Genomic DNA, 25000 nt, shown 5'->3' on the forward strand with positions numbered 1-25000 from the left:
CCTCCCTTCCCCGCCGCTGGCCCCGCCCCGCCGCCGCGCGGCTCTTCCGGCTGCGGCTCCGCCCCTTCCGGCTCGGTTGCTTTAAGGCCCCCGAGGCGCGGCGGCGGTGGCGTTGGCGGTGAGAGGGGTTGCGGGGCGGCCGTGGCGGGGCCCGGGCCGCTCCCTGAGCTGGGGCTGCTCTCTGGGAGGTGGCTGAGGCGCTGAGCTGAGGCCCAGCGCCCGTGGGACAGGGAAGTTGCTGAGGCTGGGCCTGGTGCGGAGGGCTGTGGAGACCCGGGGCGGCGGGAAGGCTCCGCATCTGTTTGAACTTCCTCGTTTAGTCTCTTCTTCCGTGTGAGGTACACCTAGCCTCGCTGTGTGCCTCCTGCCTTCCTGGTAGCGCCCTTGTGCTCTGTGGGTGTTCCTTATTTTGTACACTTTCGCCTCTCCCTGGCCTGGTCGCTGTTCTTGGTGGTGGTTAGCCCTGTTTTACAGGAGGGCCTCTCACACTGACTCCCTCCTCCGGGCCTGTGGGTCACACAGCTGAGTCAAGGATGGTAACAGCTACCCTGAGTATTGCTGCTTGAAGCCTTTCATCCTATGGATGCGTCTCTGTATCCCTAAACTTTTCTTTTGATGTGTTGCAACATCAAAGCAAGCGTGATTTAGTGTTACAAAATGGACAGATGGAGAATTCAGTAGGTGTCAGTTGTGGTTACTAGTACATAGCTGGGTGGGAGAGAAAAAGATCATTAGTCTTCATCAATTTTAATACTGGTTCAAGTCTTCTAACATTTAGTTATCTATTTTGCCTGTGACTCTTGCAAGGCTGGTATAGAAAGCTCTCCCTATTTAAAAAAAAACCAATTAGAGTAATGGAGTATAATTGCTTACAGGAAAGAACTAACTCATGGTAGGTCAGACAGTTTTCTGATATGTCATTTATGCTTTGAGCAGCTTATTACCTTTCTTAGGTTTCATCAGCTCCGCTAATAATGAAGCAAAATACAGAATACTACAGAAGCAAATTATTTTCCGACCAGAAGTTTTAGGCTGTTCCCTGTTTGGGTTGGTTCTGGTCATATACAGACCTGATTAACTATTCCAGCAAAAACAGCTGCTGGTGTATGAGTTAAATTCATAATAATTTCCACAGCTACATATTCCTATGTTGTGTATGTGACAACTGGCATGATTCAAAGGAATTTTGTGGACCTTGTGGGATAAGGTCTCATCCTCACACTGTTACATCTGTTTTTACTGCCATCCTGAAGTAACTCCCTGGTAATGGGGACATGTTCGTATCCTTTCTTATCTTGTAAAACAAGGCTGAGGTAGTGCAGTATATGGAGTTTTGAACTGCTTTCGTGTACCCTGTTTTTCCAACAAAATGACTGAATTAAGCTGTTAGTCTGAAATGGGAATTGTGATTTTGGTAATGATCAGAAACTGGTTATGTTTTTTTGTTAAAATAACATGTCTGCTTGCTTGTTGCCAGGCACTGGATGACCACAACTCAACAATGTCTGTACCACGTGGAGCTGTCCATGCAAAATGGATAGTAGGGAAAGTAATAGGAACCAAAATGCAGAAAACTGCCAAAGTGAGAGTGACAAGGCTTGTGCTAGATCCTTACTTACTAAAGGTAAAAGCTGGTTAACAACTTGTCTTGCATGGTAATTTTTGTGCTGTGTGGATGAATGCTCTATTGATTTGACTCCTAGAATTTTTGATAGCTCTTTACAATGCAGACTCCTTAAGGAACTTGCTTAATGATTTGGCTGTGGGGATGACTGCAAAGAATGAAAAGCAGCGTATTGTGTGGGTACTTCTGTACAGATTATCTGCTAAATGTATTTCTTTCAAGTGCTTTGTTAATGTACCTCATTTGATCTCAGTTGAGAAGGTAAGTTTTTGTTGCTTCACACTTAAATTAAATTTTTCATACTGATTTGGAGTTTGCTTTGTTTTGGAAACTTGACATTATATTAGTTACTTTTATAATAAATTTTGTAGCAGCTTTTCTGCATGCATAATTGTAAACGTGCTTAGTATTTGAATCTGTACTGTGATGTGCTATACGAGTTTTGTATTTATCACGTCTTGTCAATGTATTTCAAACAGGGAGGTTAAAATTAGTATTTTCTCCATTTTTAGGTAAGGAAACTGTGGTACATGTAGGTGGAATAACTTGCCTTTGGTGACCAGAAGGTTAAGGATAGAGTCAGGATTAGATAATGGGTCTTGCGGATCCCAGTGCAATTCTTTATCCAGTAGAAGAACATGTTAATTTCTTTCTTAAAAGAAAGATTCTGAATTCTGTCATTCCAATAAGAATAAATAATGAATTTTTATTAAAAAAAAAATGAGCAAGAAAACGCTCAAATGACAAACTTCAAAATACTGATTTCAGGGCTGATGAACTTTAGACATCTTAGGATAAGAATAAGAAACATTAGGATAAGAATAAGGCATATAAGAGTTAATACCAGTTCTTGAAGTGTGGACTGCACAGGAAAATGATTCAGCTTGGCAGAGCCAAGGCAGCTGTGTTGCTGAAGTGGTGTTGATGTGAAGCATCCGAAGGAGAAGAAAGGCTAACACAGCAGAACTAGAGAGCAGGGAAGCCAGTGGAAAGTGGTGATGCTAGGAAAGGGCATCTCTGTTAAGTGAAGAGCTTGTTATTTGTACCTGTATCCACACATTCACCGTAAGCAGCTTTTTATACTTGGCTTTTTCTTCCCCATCTCCTTTTCCACAGGCTTGGTGGCAATAAGATCCAGAGATTGTCAGGGAAGGGTAGTGCTGTGCTTCCTTTGGAAAAACAGTAGAGTGCGCAGTTGCATTTGTCTTCATGATTGAAACTGAATCTCATTAAAAAAAATACATAAGGCTTCTGCTTAGTGAAATTTAGTGTGTTTTATATTAACTATATGTTTGCCAATTGCTTAATTTTGAAATCTAATGCCAAGGTTTCCTTTTTTCCTTCTACAGTTCTTTAACAAACGAAAAACCTATTTTGCCCATGACCCGTTGCAGCAATGTGTTGTTGGAGACATTGTTCTTCTGAAAGCTTTGCCTGAGCGGAGGAGCAAACATGTGAAACACGAACTGGCTGAAATTGTTTTCAAGGTTGGAAAAGTCATAGATCCAATAACAGGAAAGCCCTGTGCGGGAACCAGATTCCTTGAAAATCTGTCAGATTCGGAAAATCTGACAGAGGCAGATACTACCTATCTAAGTGAAAAACTTCAGGAACTTAAAGTTTGTTCAACAGACAAATAGTGGGGAAAATATTTAAACAGAGGGGGTTTCAGCTTGTCTGTCAGGGATGTTTGGGGCCCTGCTGTTAAATGGTAAATGTTTCGGTGAAATCTGTAGTCAAAATAAATAGTAAACATAGTTGCTTATAAGAACAGATGTTACAGATCGATAGGCACCTCAAATCTTTAAATGAAAATACAGAGAAAATGTGAGTTTGGTGTTCACATTTCATTTTGTTGCATGTAGCTTTGCCCCAAGCCTTGACAGCTTCAAAAGCCAGCTGCTCACTTGGAGTGAGTCCTCTGTATTGAGAAAGATGAGAATGTAACTGTATAATGTTTAAGTTTGGTGGGAGGGTCATTATATTATTTGATTGGTCTGTGTTTCAGACAGTCTTTTGTGGTTTGTAGGATTACTTAAGATAATGCTATTAAATACTTTGAAAGGAAGTGCAGAATTTTAAAACCAGCTACCTGCATGTGTCCTTATTTGCTCTTACAGTTGTTCGTACCACACTGCAGTATCTTCTAACTTCCAAAATCTCTAACAAAAACACAGCCACTTGCCTTTGTAATGGCAGTAAGGTGAGAATAAAAACTTTGGGTAGTGTAGCATGGTTGCCTTTGTAACCTGTCCAAAGGAAGTATTTGGTTCTGGGAGAGATGGATCTCTGAACTGCCAGCAGGAAATAGAAGCTGATGAGAATACAAAGCCAAAAATGTAGAAGTAAAGACTGTTAGATTGAGTCTGGTCAGAAAAGCTCATTAAAACAGCATTTTGGGAGAGAGAGGGGTACTGATTTGCTGCATACTTTAATATGCAACTGGAAGGCCATAGCAGTTATTGATTAAAGATCACTCTATCCTGCTACAGCTCTGGGGATCTTGTGTCCTGTCTTCCAGGACATAAAGCAAACTAAGAGCGTGCAGCTGTTCCAGCAGCCTTGTGTTGCTCACTTTTCATTTGGATCTAAAGGGGCCTCTCTTGAAAGCCAGCGTTTGTGGGGACAGTGTTCCATCTCCCTGTATGGAGAGCAGAGTGGTATATTAAAGCTATGAGAAATCCTTTTTGAAGTGTCTACCTATGTCATTGGTTGTTAAGATCAGAAGCTAAACAAGGTGTATCTGAACAGAGTTCCTCTGACTTAAAATATCTTATTTTAAGAAACAAAATATCTTATTTTAAGAAACTGAGCCAGCTCACACTAGTAAGCTATCAGTTGTGTTCTCTTCCATTGTCACAGTGATGTAAATAATTTGCTCTTTAACTTCCTTCACCTGCACAAAATTGGTTTCAGCTGCCTGCAAACTGCTAACAAAGTCCAATTGAATGCAGCAAATTGTTTGGGCCAGGAGGAATGAGAACTTAAATTTTCTTCAGTGCTTCAAACCAAAAAATACTGCTCTGTGAATGCTGGTCCTCAAGTGCTGTCCTGCATGTCAGATCAATAAGCTGGGATGCCAAGACACCTTGATTCATGTGTCTCTGTAAATCAATTATGTGAACCTGGTTTCTGAGTTGGAGGAAGTGTCTTTAACTGCAGGTTATCCTTGTTGGTAGGTTTGGTGAAGTGGTTCAGGTTTATGTAAATGGCTTAGTAACTGGAGCTGGCTGATCAAGGCCCGCGTGGAGGCGGAGGGAAACCTGGGCTCTGACTCCTGCTCGAGTGAATGTAAAATGTGAAACTGCATCCCTAGCCGAGATTGAGAGAGGTCAGACCCAGGCTAGAGCACGGCCCTGGGCTGTAGGAAATATGCTGAGGTTGTGGCCGAGCAGGAGGTAAAGGAGCGTGACCCTAGTGCTTGGGATAGGAGCATTCTAGTAACTGGACATATAATGTTTATAAGAAATAGAAAAGGATTCCTGTTTGCCTAATGAGTTGCATCTACATCCAGCTGGGGAAGTAAATCTTCTTTCCCTGTATTTCTTGTGATTTTTCTTGAGCATCTGTGAAAATGTCAGATTTTTTTTTTCCTAGGATTGATTCATCACAGAAGGCTGTCAGGTTTTTTCAGTTTACAGGTCGGCGCTTGGAGCGTTGCTTGAGAGCGCAACGTGCTGTCGGATCAAAATGTGATTAAATGTACGTAGTCTGAAGTGTAACTCGTCTTTAAAAGAATGATGGCAGTTGTAGGTTAAAGTGGTTTTTAAAGAGGCACCACAAACGTTGTATGTCACTGATGTTAAAGCAGGTTGCGTGTGCTAGCCTCGGGTATAAACAAAAGTACAATGGCAATGGAAACTGCACAGTGAAATGATACAAACTTTACATGTGCTATATAGAAAGACAAGGTTTGCTCATTAACTTGTTTTCTGTGCTTATGGGCTAGTTGCTTGTAGAGCTGTACTTTAACTATTAGCCTAATTATGAGTTTATTCTTAATTTAAGGTTATTAAGGATGTGGTGCTAGGGGCCACCACCAGTTCAGCCAAATTAAATACCACTGTAGCTGGAACAGTGCGAAGGAAACACTTCAGCTGTGTGGGGGTGAATTTGGGGAACAAGAAACGAGTTTTTGCACATGATTCAAAAAAATGTTTGGGCCTTTTCTCAGTGTTTTCCTGGGGGAACCCCAGAAGCGGGGGGGGGGGGGGGGGGGGGCGGGCCGCGCATGCGCACCCCTGCCCCCCCCGGCCGTGCGCCCCTCGCGTCCGGCGGCGGCGCTGCAGCGCCCCCCGCCCCGGCCGAGGAGGGAGGCGGCCGGAGCAAGATGGCGGCGCGAGTGCTGCTGCGGCGGAGCCTGGCGGGAGCCAGCGCCGTGCCGTGTCTCCCGCCCGGCGGCGGCCTGGCCCTCAGGTGAGCCCTGAGGGGGTGAGGCGGGCGGGAGAGGGCCGCCGAGGGAGGATGGAGACGGAGCCGACGCCGCCCGCGCCTCCCCTCGCCCCCCCCCCCCCGCTTTCCTGACTGGAAATGGCGCCCCGCTCGCCGGGGCAGCTGACGGGCCGGGCCCGCGGCCCTCCCGTGGGGCGGGGAGTGCGGCCCGCTCGGGGTGTCCTTCAAGGTCATGGGCCCCAGGGCCAGCCCCTTCCCCTCCCTCCCCCGAGTCCGCCCCTGGGTGGGGATGGTGGCCCGGCCGCCGACCCGCCGCGCCCCTGCCCTGCCCCGCGGGGGACGGGGTGCACGCCGCCCCGTGCCGCCTGTCCCACGGACACCCCAGTCCGGCAGGCAGCGGGGTGCACAGGCACCCCACGGCCACGTATCGCCGGGTTTCGGGGTGCAGAGCCGCCCTGCACACATGTATTCCTGGTGTTGGGTATATGGATGCTCTGCACCCAGACATCCCTCCAGGAGCAGGGGTACAGCAACTCCACATCCCAACTCCACCAAGCAACAGGGTGTGTGGCCACCCTGCATCTCCTGCCCTGTGGTGTCGGGGTGCATGGCTGCACACACAACAGCACCTCTTGGTGTCAGGGCGCACCGCTGCTGCACGCTCACGGTGCCAGGTTGCACCCCTGCCCAATGTCTGTGTTTCCCCCAGTGTCAGGGTGCACGGCTGCGCATGCCAGCATCTCCCTGTCTCTGCGATGCACAGCTGTGTATGGACCCTAGCACGTGTGTGCGCCCCTTGGGTGTCGGGGCACACGCACAGACACATCCATCAGGTTTTGGGGTGCGGACATTTGCGTGCCCACGTCTGACGTGTGAGGGGTCAGACGCATGCATGCCTCCTGGGTCGCAGGGGTGCGCGCACACGCATAGACAGTTCTCAGGGCACAGATGTGCACATCTGTGTCTTGGGTATAGGAAGCAGACACACGTGCTCCCTGGGTGCTGGAGACGTGGAAGCTGGGATGGATCTGCACACGTTTTTTCCACCCTTTCTTTGAAACAGGGAAAGCTGCTGTCTCAAGCCTCAGAATGGGCAGCAGCCCCTGTGCACAACTAAAGGCGTTACTGCAAGCAGCTGTTTAAAACAGGAACGGGGAGAGTTGTGGAGAGTATATGTTGTGAGATTTTATGTGCATGGTTTGGGTGGGGTTTTTTGTTTCAAATAAACTTTGTTTAGACCACAGATCAAGAACTGTCAATTATAGACAAGTTGTTTTTCTTTCTTTTCCAGGCAGACATGGGTTACTACAAAATCTAAATATTTGACCTGATATCTCCCACATGGTTTATATTTTGTGCTAAAGCAGAAGCTAAGTGGGGTAGAAGTGTTTTCACCATCATTTTTAATCTAATCTAAGCAAGCTATTCAGTGTTATGCTTTTGTGTTCACAGCCCAATCTTCATAGCAAGAAAGCTAAGCCCACAGTTAACATTTGTAGGACAAGAACTTGCTAGCAGTCAAGCAGTGCTTTAAAAGATTGCATGAAAACTCTATTTATAATCAGTATTGTTCCCAGAAAATAAAAAATTGTGAAGTGTGATGGTAATTCCCTATAGTGTGTCTCCATTCATTCTATGTGTCTATTCACATTTTCATTAGTGTTATTTGGGTTTTGGAACAATTTGGATCCCATATCTGTTTTACTTGGAACAGGTATTATAATATTTTGGGGCATAATGTTAAGAAGTTAGTTAAAAGTAGTTCTTCTGGGTGATGGATTAGTTTTGAACTAGTTTGTGGTTGATGCTCACATGAATTTAGTCCCTGCTCTTCCAGAGCTAATCTTGGGTACATCTTGCCCACTCCAGTGAACCAGTAGTCAGTTCAGGGCTGCTTGATTTGGGGTTGTCTAGAATGACACCGGTAGGGTAGGACTTTTCTAAGGATATGCATTAAAAATAAGGCCATAGCATCTCCCACTGGGTGCACCGACTGTCCATTTCAATAAATGTCAGCTGTTACCATTCTTTATGACAACTAAAGTGTATATTCAGCTGGATCGTCATGATTTGTTAGTCATTGTTCGTGAGGAACTTTACAATTGCTGGGTAAAAGATTTTACATAAATATAAAGTATTACTCATTTCATTGTATTGAAGATTAAATGTACCTCCAGTTTTAGGTGCAGTTTAACATTTAAGTCATGAGACTCTCCTAATAGCAAAGTAATTTGCTTTTCGGTATTATAGCTGTAACTCCAGCTTACTCTTGCTGCTGATAAAGCTAGTTCACAAAAAAAGCAACGTGATTATTTGTCTCTTTCATCTTCAAAGTTTGCTGCAAATAATAATCCTCATAGAAGAGTTCTAAATATTAGTTTGGTAACTCCATTTAATAAAGGGGAGGAAATGGTGATAGTTTACAGATCTGAGTTGCAGAAACGAGCACTGCAGGACTGGGATTGAGTTCTGTCTCCTAGAGCCCCATTTGCTGTCCCGTGAGGATTAGTGCTTACTTTAAGGGAGCTTTTTAAAACAACTTGGATTTACTAGGTGGGATTTCCCCCCTACCGTCTGGGACAGCTTGTGTTCTGTGGCACCCATGTAGGTGTGACAACACAACTGCCGTCACCTGTGCCTCGCCTCCTCCAGCGGAGATCAGAGATACGTCTGCTCCTGGCAGCTGCGTACCCTCTGTTCTAGCAACAGCCTTATCCTGGAATGCCTTTTTAAATGCTTGTGCTCAGGAATAGCTGCTTAGCACAGTAACGTGTTTGTGTAGGGCCAAAGAAGGCACCATTTTCAATAAATACACCAAGAAGGTATTTACCAATTCTTTCTTAACATTGAAGGTCATCTCAGCTGCAGTTGTTCTTCTGCTTGTTATTGTTTCTCTGCTATGAAATTCTTTTCCTTTCCTCCGTCCTGCTTCCACAGAGTGAACCAGTTCATTATGTTATTTTCAGACGTTGGGATTAAAAGGTTGATTGTTGAAAAACACTGCTATTGTGAACTACTTTTGTGTAATACAGGCAGGCATGTTCATGAAGATATTTTTCCCAAAGGAAGCTGAGATTTTCTTTCTCTATTTTTTTTTCCTTGAATGACTGTCACAAACCTTTGATACCTGGAAGACAGCTTTATAGCGGAAGATAGATAGCTATTTTCTGGATCTCCTAGTCAGTAATTAAGGGTGAAAAGTTGACTTCTGAGGCAGGAAAAGGTTTACATTTCCAGCTGTAGTGCCACATTTTCAGTATGTCAGAGAAATATTTTAGTATTTCAGCAGAAACCCCAGATCAAAAAGAGGAAAATTGAAGGAAGTGCTTCTTATGAGAAAGGTGAAAAAACGTCTGAGCTTGGGGTCCCCTGTCATACATTGTAGAGAATGGGTTACCTCTGCTGGCTTTCTTGTCCTTCTGCGCAACTTTTGGTGATTGAGGGGCCTTCTGTCAGTCGGAAAGGAGAAGAATAATTCCTTTAACTCATCATTTCAAAAGAGCGCAGTTATCAATTCTAATGTTCTGTGTACTCTGTGGTGTAAAGGGAAGTGGTATTATTTTGAAAGTGTACTTGCAGAAACGGCATAAAGATTAGATTAAAAAAACAGTGAAATTCTTCTGTTTCAAAGAAAGGGAAATTGTGAATGTTGTACAAAGCTTCTGGATCTGTACCCCTACATAGTACACTTGCCAGAATTTGGAATTGAAATACTCACAGGCTGCTTGTTTCCTGCCACTTGTAATTTTTCCCAAATTAGGCTTTCATTGTATTTTTTCTCTTGAAAGATGCGCTATTTAACTTCTCCTTTTTTAGAGCTATATTTAAGCAACATAGGAACATATGGCAGTTACTTTCCTATTTACACTGTAGACATTTTTCCTTATGCACACTGTCTTTTTGCTCTTTTTCACTCTTCACTGTGTACATCAGGACAGACCCAGCCTTCTTGAGCAAAGACACTTGATTAAAAAGAAGATAAATAGGCAGCAAAAGCAGCCGTCCACCCATTCCCTGCCACCGGTACAAAGAATAAAAGTGGGCAGTGCACGGTTGACTGCTCAGCTTTGTATCTAGTCAAATGGTTTGTGAGAGAGTAAATTCAGTGGGGAAAGAACTGCCTTTACCTTGCGAGGAAGCGGCTCAGTGGAAAGTTTTAGTAACAGACGTGTATGTAACTGTGTTGTGATACTGTTTGAATTAAACTTGATTGTGCCTGTCTTCCCTGCGTTGTGGGCTTTTTCAAGACACGCTCAGTGACAGTATAATGTACTTGTTAATATGTAGGGGGCTGGTATCTTCAGCTAGCAGACCTCGTGAAGACAGTTGGTTAAAATCGCTATTTGTTCGCAAAGTCGATCCAAGGAAAGATGCTCACTCCAACCTTCTAGCCAAAAGAGAGACCAGCAGTCTGTATAAACTACAGAGTGAGTGATATTTTTATATTTAACATTACCATTTCTTTATTCTGTTCCTGCATTTCTCATGTAATGTTGTTGTTTCAGTTCACAATGTAAAACCAGAATGTCTTGACGCCTACAACAAGCTTTGGTAAGTGTGCGTATTATGTTTTCACATTTTAGACATGTTGATTTGATCACAAGCTGGTCTGAAAATTGGCAAATATCATAATTATTTAGAGGGGAGGTGGAAAAATTCTGCTTTTACTTTCAGGGTATGGTGTTAAATAGATGATGTTATTCTTGGAGGGAAATGGCAAAAGATACTTTACTCAGTTCGCCCCCTGCCTTCCCTCTTGGAGGTGTCATTTTCCTGAGCTGCAATTTAGGATGATGCCTTTTGTGCAAACATCAGTGACATTTGTGGGAACAGCTCTCCCCCTTCCCTTAGTTGTCTTAAAATTGCTGGTCCGTGCGGGTAGATCCCGGTACGCTAGCGTGTCCCGCTCCAGCGGCCATGTAGGAATGTGTTGAGGGTGGTTGTTGTCTGCATACAGGAAGGAAAGGGAGAGATCACCGGTAAGTAAAACTACGTGCCAGTATTAAATTGAAGTATAACTTTGAGGAGATTTTAAAAATCCAGGGGTTGACTTTCTCTCAGCTCATCTCTATCCTTCTACTAAAGCAGTGTTACTGAGATGTACTCTTAAAGAGCTATGCAAATCTTTGGATAGGATCTTTGCATTGGGGTGATATCCTCCAAAGGGAGCAACACTGTTATGGGTTTCCCAAAAAGTTACAGCTTTATAAAATGTATGAATTAGTAACATTTTAAATTTATTACTTTAAGGATGAAATTGCAGAACTGTTAGTCCTGTTCTGCCTACGTAATCGCTCCTCTGGAGCCAGAACAACTGCCTTTTCAAGAACTGTATGTTTAAATTTGGAAATGTAGTGACCCTCACTCTTTTTGAAACAGCAGTGCTTTCTTACTGACAGTGATCATCTTGTCAGTTAAATAAAACATTCTTAGTGTAATGATACCCTACTACAACCAGTTTTTTAAGTGTGGTGTGTTGGTGAGAACACCAGCTGGGCTGGAGGGTGGGGAGGAAGTGCACAACTCCCAGTTTATGTCCTCGACTCCGTTACTGGTTGGCTGTACAGCCATGAGCGGGTCATCTAACGTCTCTGTGCCTTCACGTGTTCAGCTTTGAAATGGGGCTAGATAACCCAAAACTGTTTTCCTTGCTATACAAACATAGAAATCCACTAGAATAACATTCAATCATAAGGTATTTTTAGCTTTTTTTGTTTAAAAAAATAAATATACAGCGAAGCACAATTAGCATTTAACCAGCTTTCTGTTTAAAAGCTTAATATAAACATGTCCAATTATAGAAGACAGGGAACCACTTCTCCGCATGAGCTACCTCAATGTTGAGCGAAAGCAGAGGCTTTTATTTTCAAGGAAAGAGACAACAGCAAAGAAAGAAACTGCTGACAGCAATCAGAGGAAATATGTGTGGTTAGATTTATTCTTTCCAAACCGAAGCAAATTTAAGTATTCCAGGAAAGGAGAAAACTTCAGAATGGAGTAATAAAAAAAACTAAGCCTCCCTGAACGTCCCTCCTTCCTCTCCCTAAATTAAAGATGAACAGGGTAATTCCTTACTCTGTATCAAAGCAGAATAAGGATTAGTCATCATGTATTAATAAAGAAATAATGTAATGAAGACAATTATGAGAGTACTCCATGAATCACTGTGATTAAGGACCCCTTCTGAAGAATTAGGAACAGTTATTTTTGAAAAGGAAAAAGATGGTGTTCATAAGGTATTCTGTGGGCGTGTTTTTCGATAATTTGCAATAAAATATATGTTTAAAGCTGCCTTTCTAGGATCTCATTATGCTTTGCAAAAACGAACTGATGGTGAAACATCCTTGAAAACATCCTTGGAGAGTCATTCTATCATATTATTTACACTATGTAGTGAGAAGTCGAGGTGCAAATTGGTAACGAGATTTGCTCACGGTTGTCTAGAAAGTCAGCGGCAGAATCAAGAGGAACACTCGTATCTAATGACTCTCAGCCCAAGATGAGCCTACTTCCTATTACTCGATATTGTGCAGAGACTCGTTGCCTGTGAGCCAAGCTGAGTAAGAGGGGGAATTATTCAGGGAAAAATATTATAAGGCAAAGTTCAGCCAGACTAATTGACTTACTCATCAAAGTACAGCGCAATGAAAGCTGTCTTAACCGAGTCAGGAATTGGTAAAACGTAACTTCCTAATGCTAATGTAGGCCACTTCTAAAGTTTGAAAAAATGTTAGAAATACTGGGAATAGTCAAACAGAAATTTTGTGTTGGAGGTATTTTAAAGGCAGTTTCACTGTGCGCTTTAATGGGTAAGTTGCCTCAAACCAAGACCACTTTCTGAAATGGTGGAAAGCAATGGGGCTGCATACTATGAAGTGCAGTCATCATTTGATCTATCAAAATACCTGTTTTTATTTGTTCGGCTCAACAGAATTAGTAGCATTGTAACTGATACAGAAGACTGTCCTTTCCTGGTTTTGTATATTCTGCCTCCCTTGATAACGAAAAGCTTTTCCTAAAGCAAATCACCCATGTAATTAGGCTGCATTTTCTGTAAGTGAGACATCCTGATATTTATTTTCCTAATGTGTTGGATGACCTTTTAGGTGATAGACATAATTTATTGCATCGAAAGAATTCTACCATGCTGTGTATTTGTCATACAGTCTAAGAAATGGTAACACTTGCCGTAATTTTTCGTAGTGTTGTAGCTATCTTTCCCCTGCATAGCAGATTTTTGTATTTCAGCTTTCTCTTCTGTAAAGTAGAGCTTGTGAATTTTCATACCATAATGATAAACGCGTGGTGATTTGTTATACATATCAACTGTAGCCTCCCTGAAGGAAATGCAACATAGTGTCTGTATTCCTTGTTTTCAAGTCAAGAGGTGCTGCCAAAGATTCATGAAGAAAAACACTACCCATGTGCACTGGTGGGGACTTGGAACACGTGGTACGGAGAGCAAGATCAGGCTGGTAGGAGATAGAAGTACAACAGAATGTAAAACCATACAAGTGAAACGTGTGCTTGGCAGGTTTCTTCTCTTTAATCATCTCTGTTGACAGTAAACCTTTAGCAATGTATACAGTGAGGGTGTGTGTGCATCAATTATCAGTAGCCATATTAACATTTACAGTGCTTGCGTTTTGTCTTGTTGAGTTTGACAGTAAAGCATTAATTCCTAAAATTTGTCCTATCGTTAATACACTTTCATGTTTTCCAGGTGGTAGATTAACAGTTTGGGGAAATGCTTGTAAAATGTGGTTCTGTAATATTTTGCGGGCACAGGTCACGTTCCTGAATATTTAGGGCAAAGGCAAAGGCTTACAAAGACAGCGTTTATCTTGCCTTGGCCAGTATAAAAGCTTTACTCAGACTTTCATACTGTAATTGCTGTACGATAATGAAATGCAAATCGCTCACGCCATCTGAAAAAATGATTGCATTGTAAGCTCAACGGTGAGCTAGGCCTTTATTGGAGGAAAGTAAAAATATTTCTGTTCATGTTCATATAAGGATTCTGCCTAACTATGCAGATTGAAAATATATTGGAACTAGAAATTACTGAAGAGCTGCGACAGAGGTAACTACAGAGTCTAGTGTAGAGACAAAACCTGAAAAATTTCCTAGGCTTTGGGAAATCAAAGGAATGGGAAGCCACGAGTAGAGTGGTGTACTGATATTTGTTACGTAGTTTGTTACGTAGCTCCGTTGTTAGACCTATGCTAGTATCAATGTCATTGCTTTGTTACGGAAAAATACACTCATGTACACAGTCATTTTTCCTGCATTCACAGCATATTGCAACATTGACACTGAACAAATGCGAAGAAATAGCAGTAGATAAACCAAACAATGTCTGAGAAACCAGTCTAAAAGTTGAAGGGAAATTGGGGAATGAAGATCATTGAAATGAGAATATTTTAGCCAAGTTTCATTCGTTGCTTTTGTAACGTATTAACACAGACTGTATCTGTAATTGCATCCATAGCCTGCCTTGAAAATGTTATTGCAACAGTTCTAGCAGTGTAATAAAGCAGATTATGGGGTTTGACTTGTTCAGTACTTGTGCCCAGGCTGTGTTAATATGAGGTGGATATATCACATATGCCCTGGGGATAAGACAGCAGAAGCAGGCGCACTGGATGAATCTGCTGTCATAGTGCAGTGCCTTACATTAGTCTCCAGTTCGCTCCCCTGGAAAAGGCACAGGGCTGCTTTAGAGGAGAGAAAATAGCTTTTGTGACTCTTTGAGGTGAAAGATTGTTGCCTTGCTATATTAAGTGCTTGTAAATAAATCTCGTTATGATCTATTAAAGGGATTTATTATGATTTATTAAAGAGAGAATGCTTTGAAAAAACTTAAATGTAGGTAACTCTTCTGAAATTGTTTTTATGGGGAAAATCCTAGCAAACGTAACAATTCTAGCATGTTCAGATATCTTCTGCTTTTTTTAATGTCATGTGTACTTCAAAAATAATGCTTGCATTGTTTTTCACGTCCTACAGAAAGTGTGTTGCTCTTTGTGCTTGAGTAATTTACTGAACTAAAAAGTCTACCCCTCTATTGCCCTTAGATGAAATTGGTATAAGACACATTTTTGGAATTAAGTCATCCTCTTAAATTGAATCTCAGTTTCAACTACAGTCCTGTAAAGTCATCACATCTTACTAGCATGGCAACAAAAAGTCCTTTCAGAAATTCCCTGTTATCTTCAGAGTAGATTGCAAAATTTTCCAAGAGAACCCTTTTCAAAAAGCAGATGATTCCATTATTCTTAAAATGTTCAAATATGTAGTGCTTTCTTTAATGAGAATCTGTTTTTAAATCTGTTACCATATTTCTATTTTTGTATAATTCGGTAGTATGAAGAGCGTTTTATACTGTGATATTCCATAAGATTTAGCACTGGTCTGTGGCATCCCTGAAAAAGCTTCCTTTTTTCTGTTTCAGTTCATCTGTGGAGATACGAGGGAGGCTATCCAGCTCTCAATGAGGTCATGAGTAAACTCCGTCAAAATAAGGTAAAATGCATTGATTTTGTTAGAATTGGTTATTTTTCTCAGAAGAGAACAAAGAATAGAGCAAAAAACTGCACGCTTGGATACCCGCTTTTACTGCAATGTCTCGTCACTTCCTGTACGAACTTAGAAGCCTCTTGGAAAAGGGTTTATTCTCATATTCAGAAATACTGAGGTTTAATACCTGAATACTTTATGAAACATTTACACTTAGTGCTGTGTAAACATGCCACTTCAAATTTTGAAATATGCCAGGGGAATTTAGATGCCTTTGCAATTTAAAGGATTTCAATGTCCCAAAACCCCAGGATAGGATTAAAAAAAAAAAAATCTAAGCCATCATACGGTATCCTGCTTTTTGTTGTTGAAACATAACGCACAGTTTGACAGTGATGACATTGTTTTGTAGGAATTCACAGAGTTTCGCAAAGAAAGAGGTAACATGCTTCTCTCGCGCAAGAACCAGTTATTGTTGGAGTTTAGTTTCTGGAATGAACCTGTTCCCAGAGAGGGGCCTAATATTTATGAACTGAGATCCTATCAACTTCGAGTAAGTTTAAATTTTTCTTTTTTTTTTTTTTTTAAGCTCTATGCTGTCATAAAATGTTCAAAGCATGTTGATGCAATGTAGATGGAATACAGACCTCATCTTAAAAGTCTGGTTCTTATCAAAGCTGATGTCTGAGTCATTGTTGCTGTCAAAGTGTGGGGTCCAAAATGAAGGCAGGCTCCAACAGGATACTGATATCTGCAGGGCTGAAAACCCCGTGCTTTCACTTGAAGGAAACTTCAGGCAGATGACTAAGAAATAATACAGTAAGTAAACAGAGTAATTACAGATGATTATAATATGCTTATCACTTGAGAGAAGTGATTTTGTTAATACATAGTGTTTTCCATATGTAAATGTTGTGAAAACTGTCCAAGTATTCTAACTTTCTTTAAACTACAGTTTTAACAGTTTGTTTTGTTTTTGTAGCCCGGAACAATGATTGAGTGGGGAAATTACTGGTAAGTCTGGCTTTAGCACTTGTGTTCTCCTATTTGGGAGGTGGATGTTTAAAAATCATGAAGTGGAGGTGGCAGAATGGTACCAAAGACTTTCGGTCACCCAGTTAATGGCCTGCTTCTGTACTTATGCAACTTGTCAGGTAGTTCTTTGACCCTTAGCTTATCCTTTGACGGAAGAAAGAGGAATCCTGTGTGCAAATAACGTTGTGGACTCTGTGGTTTGGCTTTCCTTCGTATAACCCTTTTGGTTTGCTGTAACATAGCAGAAGCCATTTATTTTCAGCAGAAAGCACTGCTTAGTGAAGGGTGGCAGTTAACTCCTTGAGACTGTTTATCGTTCACAACTTTCACAAGACCGCTAGAAGCTGACTTACTTTTAGTTTAAATGGGCCTTAGCCCCTTCATCTTGGCTCTTTTAATCTTTAAAAGTCAAGTTGCTTCTTGAAAAGCTATTGAGCAGCACATTTGTATTTTACTATATAGGTTAAAAGCATTTGAGACAGTCTTCTGTTGAGTATATGCTTCTGATTTTGTCTTATTTAAAACCCCCGTAAGTTTCTTTCAATTTACATTCGCTGTCCTTGCAATTCTAATGGTTGATAGTTAAGCAATTCGGAGTATTTTCAATTGTTTTGACAAAGGTGAGGACTTGGATTTTTAGACTTGCCATTGTCATTGATATAATTTATTTAATTACAGTAATTTGAATGAAGTAAATTGAATTTAGAATTTCTATAAAATAGGCATATCTATAGTGGTAGCCAGTCTGTTTTAGAAGATGCAACAGATCTGTAGTTAAGAGAAATATTGATCTTATTTACACAACAAATCATGGAGTGTTGCACAGGAGAGCTGCATAGCAAAGGTCTACGTGAATAAAAAAGTTGTATTCCACTACCGCAAAATCTGTGGTAAATGAGTGTGGCAAAGACGATGTGACTGAAACTCGAGGATTTCGGAAGAACCTGCCATAAAGATGGCCTGCCACTTGACACTGTTCCAGCAGTTTCTTTATACTGAATCTAATGTTGAAGAATGATTAATGCACAGTCTAGTGAAACTGTGGGCCTCCAATTTTAACTCATTCTAACAAGATACATAGGTGTGTTTTAATTACGAAGTGCCGAAAATCAGTGTATTGTAGATTTTTTTCTTATTTTTAATTGCTGATGCATACTGCAAATACTCTTTAGCATTTTGGCTTCCTTTCAACTCTGTTTTCCCTTCAATTATCACTTAGTTCCTACCTAGATCTGCTGTTCTTAATGGCTGCTTTGCTTTTCTGTAGGGCTCGTGCAATTCGCTTCCGACAGGATAATAATGAAGCAGTTGGAGGATTTTTCTCACAAATTGGACAGCTGTATATGGTTCATCACCTTTGGGGTAAATTTGTGTTCTCTGCTTTTTTCTCGCTGAATCAGCCCCCAGCAGACTGTTGACTTTGCCCAGGAGACCAAGTTTTTACAAAAGGCAAAGGAATATCTTAAAAGGGTTTTTTGATTTCACATCAACAGTGTTGATTTTCTTAATTTTTGTGTCGGTAACATTGTTCTTCAAACAAGCAAGCAGAAGTGAACATTTCATGTTTTGTTCTGTTTCCATCAACAGTTTCTCATGGCCCTTTCTTATTAGGGACTACTTGTTTGCTTTCGATAACATAAGCATGACAAGCCGTGTCCTGCCATCTCTTTTCTGCATCCCCATTCATGCTGAAGTCAGGTTTTTACAGTTTACTTTCAAGCATCACACCTACAAAAAGGAAAGTCAGGCATTTATTTACATCACGGTGTTTTGGCTTTCTCTGTGTGTTAGTCTCCACAAACGCTCAGCTGCTTTTCACGTTAGGATTGTTTCAACTTGAAGAAACTCATTGTCTAATATTTATTTTAGAAAATATGCAGTATTATCTTCGTATCTCGACAATTCAGAATATTCTATTCCAGCATTAGAAATCTGACACCACTCAGGTAGAACTGTACTCTGTTGCATTATCTGTCTTACCTGTGTCTAAGACATTCTCTTTCTTCCCCAGTTCCTTCTGCTTGCGTTGGTTTGGGAGCTTTTCCTCTTTGTGGAGAAGAACTTCTGACTTCTCTCCTTCCCAGTGTTTGCAGCCTCCTAATGACGCACTAGAGTATTTTTCAGGGAGCTATTCGTGTGTAGAAGGAAAAGGAGTTACTGCTAAGCTTTGTGCTTGTTGTTTTCCCTCACCAGCTTACAAAGATCTCCAAACCAGAGAAGATATAAGGAACGCTGCCTGGCATAAACCTGGCTGGGATGAACTAGTCTATTACACAGGTAACACATTAACTTCATTGGAATGCTGGAGGTAGACTTTTGTGCGCGCCACCATTTTTGTTCTTCAGTACATTGCACAATGATAAAAAGTTTTGTGTCTCTGGGGTGTGCGTCTAATCAGTTTTTCTGCTGTAAGGGAAAGGAGGGACATTTCATTAAGCTGTAAAGTGAATTTTGCAGTTGATCGTACAAACTTGGAAACGTTGCCTAATTGCTAAAAAATGGCCACGTTAATAGTAAATTTTTATACAAGCACCTCTCCTGTAGAAGAACAGATTTGTGCAAATGCTTCCGTTTGTGTCCAAAAATGTAGGGAACCAATAGTGAAATTTATCTTTATATTAAATTATTACCTCTAATATTTCATGGAACACAGGAGCCTTGTTAAATGCATTCCTTTGAAAAGGGAATTTAGACTTTGGAACTAGAAGCCAGGAGATCTTTGAGATCAAAGATAGCTTTCATAACAAAACTTACAGAAGTATGCTAAGCATGTCAGATTTTGGTTCCGTAGGGTACGTTTCAAAGGAGGTATACCAGAAAAATGTAAGATAACTTTCATTGTGGTGAAAAGGATAGAAATATTTATCTTCAAAGGACAAAATATATTATATTAAAGAATCACTTGTTCTCCAAACTACTGCGCTTCAGTTGCAAGAATGCTGGTGGTTACTGATGACTTGGCATGCACTAGCTAGCAGAGTAATTTGAAGACAATAATACCTGTTCAAACTGAGTGTGCAGAACTGCTAATGATCTCCCTTAGTGAAATTAAACCCTGTCTCAATTTTTTTCAGTGCCCCTTATTCAGGAAATGGAGTCCAGAATCATGATACCATTGAAGATTTCTCCGCTTCAGTAAAGTCACTGATTTACTTGTGCCTACATAGATAAAGTGACAAGTATTTGTCTTAAATTAATTTATGGTATACATTGTATATCATAGTCTGAAATATAAAAGTACTGTATTGAGCTTATAAAAGAGACCTCTTTTCTTCAGAATCTAATGACTTTTTGCTCTTAGGATTGTACCAGGAAAAAAGAAATATAGGACTGTAATTAAAAGGTTGGTTAATTGAAAACAGGTACAAAGACATACATGAGTTCTTCTGTGAGACAGCTCCTTAGCTTAGGTACGGCATACAGTATTTAATATCTTCGGCTACATAGACAATGCCCAGTGTTCGGTAACAGCCACAGAATGGAGCGTTACAGTTGCTGTGGCCTTTGTGTAGCATTACAACGACTGCAGATTTTAAAAACAAACGTGGGAGTTCTGAAATGAGGAGCTCTGAAGCCCTCAGGCAGCTCTGAAATGCACCTAGCTGTTCCAGCAGGCCTGAAATCAGTAAGTAGCTGTAAATTTACAAATAGGCAGTCATTAATTGAGGACAGTACTGTTTGTGAGGTGATAGCTTATGGACAGAGAGTAGGGCATTCTGTTTCGCAAGGACTCTGAAGCCTGTTGAAACTAATCGCACATTTGTGTCGATATCTCCACCTGAAATGAGTTTTGTGAAGTACGACCTAACAGCTTTCAAAGAGATGCTGACAAGACGTGGTTGTCTGAAGATTCTGCAGGGAATCAAGTTCAGTTAAATACATTTATCTCTACAAATAACTTGGAAGTCTAGGAAAAGGGGTTTAATTTAATAAGCAATCATGACTTCAGACATATGCTTGGTCGGGTGTTTCACTAGCTGTACAGTAGGTACTTATGAGCTGATGTGTGAAACTGGCGCATGTTGAGTCAATAGGATTGGCATAAAGCGGTGTACCATTATGTCCAGTTCTATTTTGGTTTCACTTTTAGACTAGAATATATCAACACTTTTGGTGTCTGCGATGATGTGAACATCCTGTAAGTGAAAATACTATTCGCTCTTTAAAGTGGCTACAAGAATCAGTGTAACATACAGAATGTACAAATCAGTTACTGAATGTCCAGTTTGTACATTTCAATGAGTTTTCAGGAAGAACATATCAGTCAATAAAATCCTTTTAATTTTCACATTTTACTGGCACCTTATGTGTATTGCACCACCTGTGTCTTCTCTCATCTTGCAGTGTTTATTATGGAAAATTTGAATAATTGCATAGAATATTTCAGCTTAGTGAGCCAAGATCACTTCTCTGTGTCAGGGACAGCATTTTGCAGTATTCTGCTCTCCTTCTCCAAAATGAATTTACAATATCTCCATTGCATCCCATTTTGCTAAGCGTTCTAGAGGTCATAAGTGCTGTGGTGATAAATACAACATATTTTTCCTTTCGATTTTTCTCCACAAATTATGCTTAATTTTTCAAGTCTGATTTCTTTTTTTCGTACCATGTGAAATACACTGCACTCTTGCCTTCGTTTGAATTTCATCTTGAACAAAGTCAGTATTTGATCTGATTCTTGTCTGTTTTCTTATTTTCCTCCTGTTGTCAACCGATTTGGGGATTTTACTGAGTAAAATTCTGTACTACATTAGCTTCAAGTTCCCAGCTTGGCTTACTCAGTGGGCCGAGTACGGAATTTCAGCTGTTCCTTCTTGTAAATCAGTCACGAGCAGGACTATCATCTGGGGCTGTCATTTTTCCAGACTTTTGGGACTGCTGTTTAGCTGCAAAAGATAAAAAAAGGACGACAACATCAGCTTCCAGTCCTTGTTACTTCTCCCAGTATCCTCCCGTATTTCTTGTTCCTAGAGAACTCTCCTTGTAACTTACCCCTCACAACCAGAGGTCTCAGTCAGAGACAAAAGGCGAAAAATATCGTTGGGGTTACAGGATTTTGTGGGTTCTGATGCAATCGGTGTTTCTTACCTTCGGCTTGGAGCACTAGGAATTAAATTCAGTCAGGCGGAGCTCTTGTTCTTTAAGGACCCTGAAGTTTTGCATGACTAAGAAATGTAAGGAAAAACTGCGTGTTCCGCGGGGCGACATCATACGGCGCGCATCTCTTCAGTCTTTGTGCGCTCCCTGAGAGCTGGATTCCCGGTAGTGGCGGTGGTACGCATTGTGAATGTGCCTTCTGTCGTTCTGAGCTTCAAACCCGTGCTCTGGCTGTCATCAGAGAGAGATTAGGTCCTGTTATTTTAGTTACAGATAACTCACCGAACGTAACACAGCAGATAAATAAGTAATGCCAATCTTTTCTTGCTTCCCTTTGCCTCGGCCCTTTCTGAAGTTGGTTTTCCCCTGTTGGGAACACTGTTGTGATTTTCCCTCTTAATTTCATGGCCCAGTCTGCCTTATTCCTTTGACTAGCAATACGTCAGCACTCCTCAGAGCAGAATTTGTAGAGTTCAGAACTGAAGTCACTTTCCAGTGGTTGTAAAGTGGGGAGCGATGCCTGGATGGGTCTCTGGTAAACACCAATTCTTGTTCCGCTCTAATGAAGACACAACTCCAGTTTAGTTGTCCTGTAGTCTTCCTAGAAAAGACTGAAAACTGTTCTTTTAAGAAGTCCCCTCATGCAAACTGAATATCTAACTTAAAGCAATTCTGCCTCACTGAATAACCGCATTAAAATAAAAGGCTTTATATGAAGTGGTGTCCGTCCCCGTGCTCTTAGGCGGGAGACCCACCCAAAGACCAGGTGTTACTTGCCTGACGTGTGCTACTCCCCAGACTTTGCAGTGATGGGATATGTTCAGGTAAACAGCAGCTTGGCTGTAACACTGACACTTCCCTCGCGCTGCTTTATTCCCTCTTATTTTTTTCTAGTATTTTACAGACAAAAGAGCTTAGCCACTCGCTAAGCTAAGTAATCCTTCTGGTACCTCCTGGACTAGAGGTCAGGCTTGATATTTGCCCGGTGGAAGGGGGGGTATTTTTTTCAAAGCAGTCAGACCTGAGGAGCTCTTGTGAAATCATTGGCACGACGCCCTGTTTCCATAGCACTCGGACTGGCAGAAGGTACTGCTGTGAATGTTAACATCTCTGTGGCACAGAGGCTCCTGCGACCGTCTTCTGACTCTGGCGTTGGTGAAATGCCGTATACGTGAAGCGAAGCCTGCCGCAGTGTGTGGGATCAGGGCCCGCACCTATAGCTGATTAGCTGGATGTTAGAGTTGGGGTTTTTTTAGTGGCCTTTTAATTCAGTAGAAAACTGCAGCAAATAGAAACACTTCTGCTTCATAACTGTAGCATTGCAGAGGAACACGCTGAATGAGAGCAGAAAGAGTTTATACTTGTTCTGCTCATGCAGCCTTGACTAAACAAAAGCATGATTGTACATGAGCTGCCCTTGGAACTGGCTGAGATTTTTCTCAGGAGGAATTCAAAAGAGATGATGTTTAATACTCCCAGAAGAGCTGTGGTGAGCAGCCTGCCAACGGTTGTCTGTCTTGGCTTTTGTGAAGTTTTTTAAACTCTGTGTACAGATATTCGGTATAGCTGTTTATATGTCTGCCTTCCCCTAAAAAGCCGTCAGAAGTTCGTTTCTAGATTTGTTTTCTTTTAAATCTTCTACTTCTCTAGTATTCAGATGCTGTTGTAACTTCAGGCAGTTCCTGCCTCAGATTTTTTGCCAAAAACGTTAGATGGCATCAGTGGGAGCTGCCATTCGTCACTCTGGGGCTTTGTTAATGCCTCTTTCCCCTGTATCCTCTCTGATGATGTCGCAGAATGGACAGAACCAGTATTTGTTTTAATTGTTGGTGATGCTTAAACAATTGGACAGGAGCGCGCTCGCTGCACCTCGATTTCATCTTATTAAATTAAGGAAATCTAGTGCAAGTTGTGAAAATGTGTGATTTTCTTGTGGAGACAGTGTGAGATTTTGGAAGGTAGCCACATCGCTTGTTTCTCTTCCTGTCTCTGAAATATGTGGTGGGATGGAGGAGAAGGAGCACACTCAGCCTCATCTTCAGTTTCTAGAAAAATACTGGGACTGTTTGTAAGCACCCAGAAGATAAGAGAAGATTTTTTTCCAGGACACATCATGTCATATCTGCCCATCTTTCTCCTGTGATGGCATTACGTGGATGGAAGGAAGTGGAAGATGTGACGTATATTTTAACATTATAAAGCTTTTCACATGATCCGAGGTGAGATTCTTATAAGTCAGGGAAGTAGAAGTACCATGATGTGTCAGCAAAGCAGGCTAAAAGGACGTACCCGGAGGAGTTGTCAGGCACTTGCTGACAAAAAGGCAGCATTTATCCGGGGTGTTCTTTAGAAGGACCCTCTTGGATCAGACACTGCAGCCACAAAAGACAAATCCTTAAGAAACAAGGATTCCGTTAGCTGAAGCTCAGAGAAGTACCTACTTAGAACAGGTTAGACCTAGTTCTAGCACAGTTTAAAGTGGTCGATCCACACTTGAGGCAGAGGAAGAGACTAGATAAGTTTCACAGTATTTTCTTAATCAGTAGACTTCTTTTTTTAAAGGTTGATGAATTAGCTTCCATCCAGTTACAGGTGATGGGGGGGATTGTTAAATAAATAAAATGGCTACGTAAACAGTGTGACCATTTTATAAAATCACCATTTTGGAGTTTAGTTTAAAGTATTTTAATAAGGTATGGGAACCACTATATCAGTCGCCTTAAAATACGCTTCTTGGACACTGATGAATATTGCATATGTCGCAGCTTTGCATGCATCTCGTGTCTGTCAGACTACAGGTTGAGGAACAGTGATGTTGAGTAACAGATGACATCTCGGGTTCTCCTGTAGCCGTATTTTAATGACATCAGAGATACTTCATAATGTTTCCTACCTATCTGTTCACTGTTTAACCTACTTCTGAGATTCTTTGGCGTGGAAAGTACTTACCATACTGTTTACCTTTTAGACTATATTATTGTTATTTATTATTATTGATTAGACAAACTTCTTGTTTGTGGCCCCCTTCTTCTTTTGCCACCCCAAATAAGTAGAGGTATTAGCTTCAGTGATTCTGAAACAATAGATATGCAATATTGACCAGGGGCCAATCCATTAAGGTGTTTTTAACTTACTGATAATTTCCTACCTTTGGTCTTCACTCGCGAGTGAATAATCAACTGACTTCTTCCACCTTGGAAAAGATGTTTAACAAAATCTTACCGTTTTCATTACAAAATCTTTTGAGTAGAGTGGTGCCATTTGCAACACGAGGTTCAGCCCAGAGAGGAAGGTACCCAACACCCAGAATCATTAAAAAATCCAGAACACAAC

At 41.3% G+C, this 25000-nt stretch overlaps 2 protein-coding genes and 1 long non-coding RNA gene across 6 annotated transcripts; 2 read left to right on the forward strand and 1 right to left on the reverse strand.

The window, feature by feature from the left end:
- The first annotated feature begins 53 nt into the window (after window positions 1-53).
- On the forward strand, window positions 54-3711 carry MRPS17 (mitochondrial ribosomal protein S17). Of its 4 annotated transcripts, none has more exons than XM_087751422.1 (3): window positions 54-118; window positions 1478-1624; window positions 2974-3711. In XM_087751422.1, the coding sequence occupies exons 2-3, from the start codon at window positions 1502-1504 to the stop codon at window positions 3262-3264; spliced, it is 414 nt and encodes a 137-aa protein (XP_087607548.1). In that variant the 5' UTR covers window positions 54-118; window positions 1478-1501; the 3' UTR covers window positions 3265-3711. The 4 variants fall into 4 exon arrangements, with proteins under 4 accessions (XP_087607548.1, XP_087607549.1, XP_087607547.1 ...); XM_087751423.1 differs by lacking the exon at window positions 54-118 and adding an exon at window positions 125-393; XM_087751421.1 differs by lacking the exon at window positions 54-118 and adding an exon at window positions 125-338.
- A 2160-nt stretch (window positions 3712-5871) lies between these two features.
- On the forward strand, window positions 5872-20858 carry NIPSNAP2 (nipsnap homolog 2). The gene is made up of 10 exons (XM_087751415.1): window positions 5872-6040; window positions 10304-10443; window positions 10522-10567; window positions 13397-13491; window positions 15471-15541; window positions 15948-16088; window positions 16518-16549; window positions 17838-17932; window positions 18764-18847; window positions 19645-20858. Exons 1-10 carry the CDS (start codon window positions 5955-5957, stop codon window positions 19707-19709), a joined length of 855 nt encoding a protein of 284 aa, XP_087607541.1. The 5' UTR covers window positions 5872-5954; the 3' UTR covers window positions 19710-20858.
- Window positions 10574-18757, reverse strand: LOC148056346 (uncharacterized). Its single transcript, XR_015703388.1, has 3 exons — window positions 18551-18757; window positions 16183-16339; window positions 10574-10963 (listed from the first exon to the last, which is right to left on the reverse strand). It is a non-coding gene; the product is annotated as an uncharacterized LOC148056346 (long non-coding RNA).
- Window positions 20859-25000: the final 4142 nt, after the last annotated feature.

Source organism: Nipponia nippon, unplaced genomic scaffold, assembly GCF_047370975.1.
Source record: "Nipponia nippon isolate SJK-2023a ecotype South Korea unplaced genomic scaffold, ASM4737097v1 scaffold_15, whole genome shotgun sequence".
Taxonomy (NCBI): domain Eukaryota; kingdom Metazoa; phylum Chordata; class Aves; order Pelecaniformes; family Threskiornithidae; genus Nipponia; species Nipponia nippon.